General features: G+C 40.6%; 1 protein-coding gene across 1 annotated transcript in view; it reads left to right on the top strand.

Annotated features, from left to right (window-relative positions):
• SPATA16 (spermatogenesis associated 16) overlaps positions 1-2,828 on the top strand; it is a 17,798-nt gene that overhangs the window by 6,175 nt on the left and 8,795 nt on the right. Inside the window, exons 7-9 of the mRNA XM_031065466.1 lie at positions 1,738-1,902; positions 2,279-2,419; positions 2,649-2,761. Of these exons, the coding sequence (XP_030921326.1) occupies positions 1,738-1,902; positions 2,279-2,419; positions 2,649-2,761 (419 nt within the window). The remainder of the gene's footprint in view (positions 1-1,737; positions 1,903-2,278; positions 2,420-2,648; positions 2,762-2,828) is intronic.

Raw genomic sequence — 2,828 nt, 5'->3', positions numbered from 1 at the left:
GGGGAGCCACGCCAGGGCGGGTGGAGGCGGGAGACACGCGAGGGGAGGTGTGGGACATCAGGGGGCTCCTCAAAATGCTGCTTATTGTGTACAGAATTATTGTATACAAATTGTTTATTGTATACAAATATATGCGGTTTGTATACAAACTGCTTATTGTATACAAAATGCATGTATTGCCATTTAATTGTATACAAAATGCAGTTTATTGTATATAAAATGCAGTTGATTGTGTACAAACTGCTATTTATTGTATACAAAACCGAAATTATTGTATACAAACTACAGTTTATTGTATACACTATGCTGCTTATTGTATACAAACTGCAGTTCATTGTATACAAAGTAATGTTTATTGCATACAAGCTGCAGTTTCTTGTATATAAACCGCAGTTTATTGTACATAAACCGCAGTTTATTGTATGCAAAATGCCATTTATTGTATACAAAATGCCATTTATTGTATACAAACTACAGTTTATTGTACACTAAATGCTGTTTATTGTATACAAAATGAAGTTTCTTTTGCAAAACTGCACTTTGTATATGCAGTTTATTGTATTCAAAATGCTGTTTATTGCATACAAAGTTTATTGTATACAAAATGCCATTTATTGTATACAAACTGCTGCTTATTGTATACAAAATGCAGTCTATTGTATACACAATGCTGTTTATTGTATACAAAGTAATGTTTATTGTATGCAAACATCAGTTTATTGTATACAAACTGCAGTTTATTATATACTAAGTGCCGTTTATTGTATACAAAATGAAGTTTCTTTTGCAAAACTGCATTTTGTATATGCCGTTTATTGTATACAAAATGCAGTTTATTGTATGCAAAATGCCATTTATTGTATACAAAGTGCAATTTATTGTATACAAAATGCAGGTCATTGTATACAAAATGAAGTTTATTGTATACAAAATGCAGTTTATTGTATATAAAATGAAGTTTATTGTATAGATTTTACAGCAGTCCAGGGTTGTGGGTGACAGAGCCTGCACCTACCGTTGTCAGCTGCAGACAAGCCTGAAGACCCTTCAGTTTTGGTTATATTGCATTATGTATTTTCTTTGCTGAGCATCTTAATATACAACAACCAATCTAGCCCTTTACTTTTACCTGTAACCTACCATAACTACTCTCATTACCATACTATGGTTAATTCTATCCAATCACACGAGTTAGTACAGTACAGTTTAAGCTTAAAATTGTTTTTCAGTTTTCTTGCAGTGGAAAAATCTGAGACCTTTTTTCTACTTGTCCCATCAGCATGTTTGTTTGCCTGTGGTGCCTTTCTGCTTGGTAAAAACATCCCTTTGTTTGTGCTCAGCTTATCCTTTGCTCTAAGTCATAAAACCTCTTTCCATCTCGACATAACCTTTGCTTTCTTAGTTGTCCAGCAAGACTGGCTCAGCAAACCTCAATTTACAGAAGAACAATCTGTTGTTCTTCTGTATCAAAACTTGCTTCCATCTCTATTCCGTTCTCAGGTTCCACATTCAGAGACCTTTCTGCCAAGCACACACATCTGTGAGACTTTCTTGTTGAATTTTCATCCAGCAGGGAGGGGCCCCAAGGATGGGTGAGACCAACTCCTGGCCCTGCATGGGGCAATTCCCTGAGCCTGAGCGTGCTGCCCAACTGCTCCTGGAGTATCCATCCAAACCACCGAGCTGTTTAGTCTGGGTGTTTTTAACTAGCCTCTACCCAACATGAAATTTATCATTTCTCTGCCCTTTTCCAGGCTATGACTCAAGAAGCCCTCAGTGGAGAAGTCTCTTTTTCTGTTCTGTACACGCCTTTTGAGAAAGAGGACAAGGCTGAGAAGATAAAGGAGGCCAACAAAGCCTTTGCAGAGAAGTACCCTGATTATGTGCAGCACATATTTACAGGTACCAGCAGGTTTCAGCTGCCCGTAAGCACTGTGGACTGTGTTTGTGCAGCTGAATTCAGAAGAGTTGGAGAGAGGTGGAGAGTTTGGGCTGCTTGGCCTTCAGACACTTCCACAGCACTGTGGGGATTGGGCAGAAGACGCTTCATCTCAGGCATCAGCAACATTGACGCTGTTGATGCAAAAGGCTGCAGAGCCCTAAGATTCAAAGCCCAGCGAGGGCTGGATGTGTTGGTTTTGTTGTTTGAGTTTTGGGAAGGTTTCTGGAGACCATTTCACTCCTTCTTAGACTTCTCATATTTTTCTCCCAAAAAGTAAATTCTCTTACAGCTGAAAAGAAATATGACAGTGGGAATTATTTTCCTTTCCCTGTGCAGATCCTCATGGAATTCACCTGTTGCCAGAGAATGCTGAATCTCATCCTGGCCAGCAGTACTTACTGACTCTGGGCTTCAGAAACAAAGAGATTGGGAAAACTGTGGAGAAGTTTGTAACTCAAAACCTGCCAGTCTTTCCAGGTGTGCCAAGTTGCTCAAGAACTGACCTGGCTTGCGAGTGGCCCCCAAAATCCTTACTAAATGAGGGGGAAGGGGCGTCTCAGGACCCATTGCCAGCCCTGACGGTCCCAGCAGCTCTTCCCATCCCCTTCACTCCTCCCCCAGCTCACCCAACATCCTCCCACATCCCCTAAAAAAAAATGGAGATGATTAAACACAGCCTCTGTGGCTCTGTGATTTCACTTCCTAGGCCAGAAAATAACTTTCAGTCCCAGCATGGAGGAAGAGGCAGAAACATTTTGGCAGAACAGTGGGAAAAGGATCATGGCAGCCATGGCTTTTATAGGAAGCTCCAAGATAAAGGTGAGGATCCCATTCCCTTCTGGGACGTGGCATGTGGGAAGGACATGTGCTTTGGGGAAATTCCTGC

This window comes from Geospiza fortis, unplaced genomic scaffold (assembly GCF_000277835.1).
Source record: "Geospiza fortis unplaced genomic scaffold, GeoFor_1.0 scaffold757, whole genome shotgun sequence".
Classification (NCBI taxonomy): Eukaryota; Metazoa; Chordata; class Aves; order Passeriformes; family Thraupidae; genus Geospiza; species Geospiza fortis.
The sequence above is the reverse complement of the archived record's forward strand: the minus strand, read 5'-3'. Positions and strand labels throughout refer to the sequence as shown.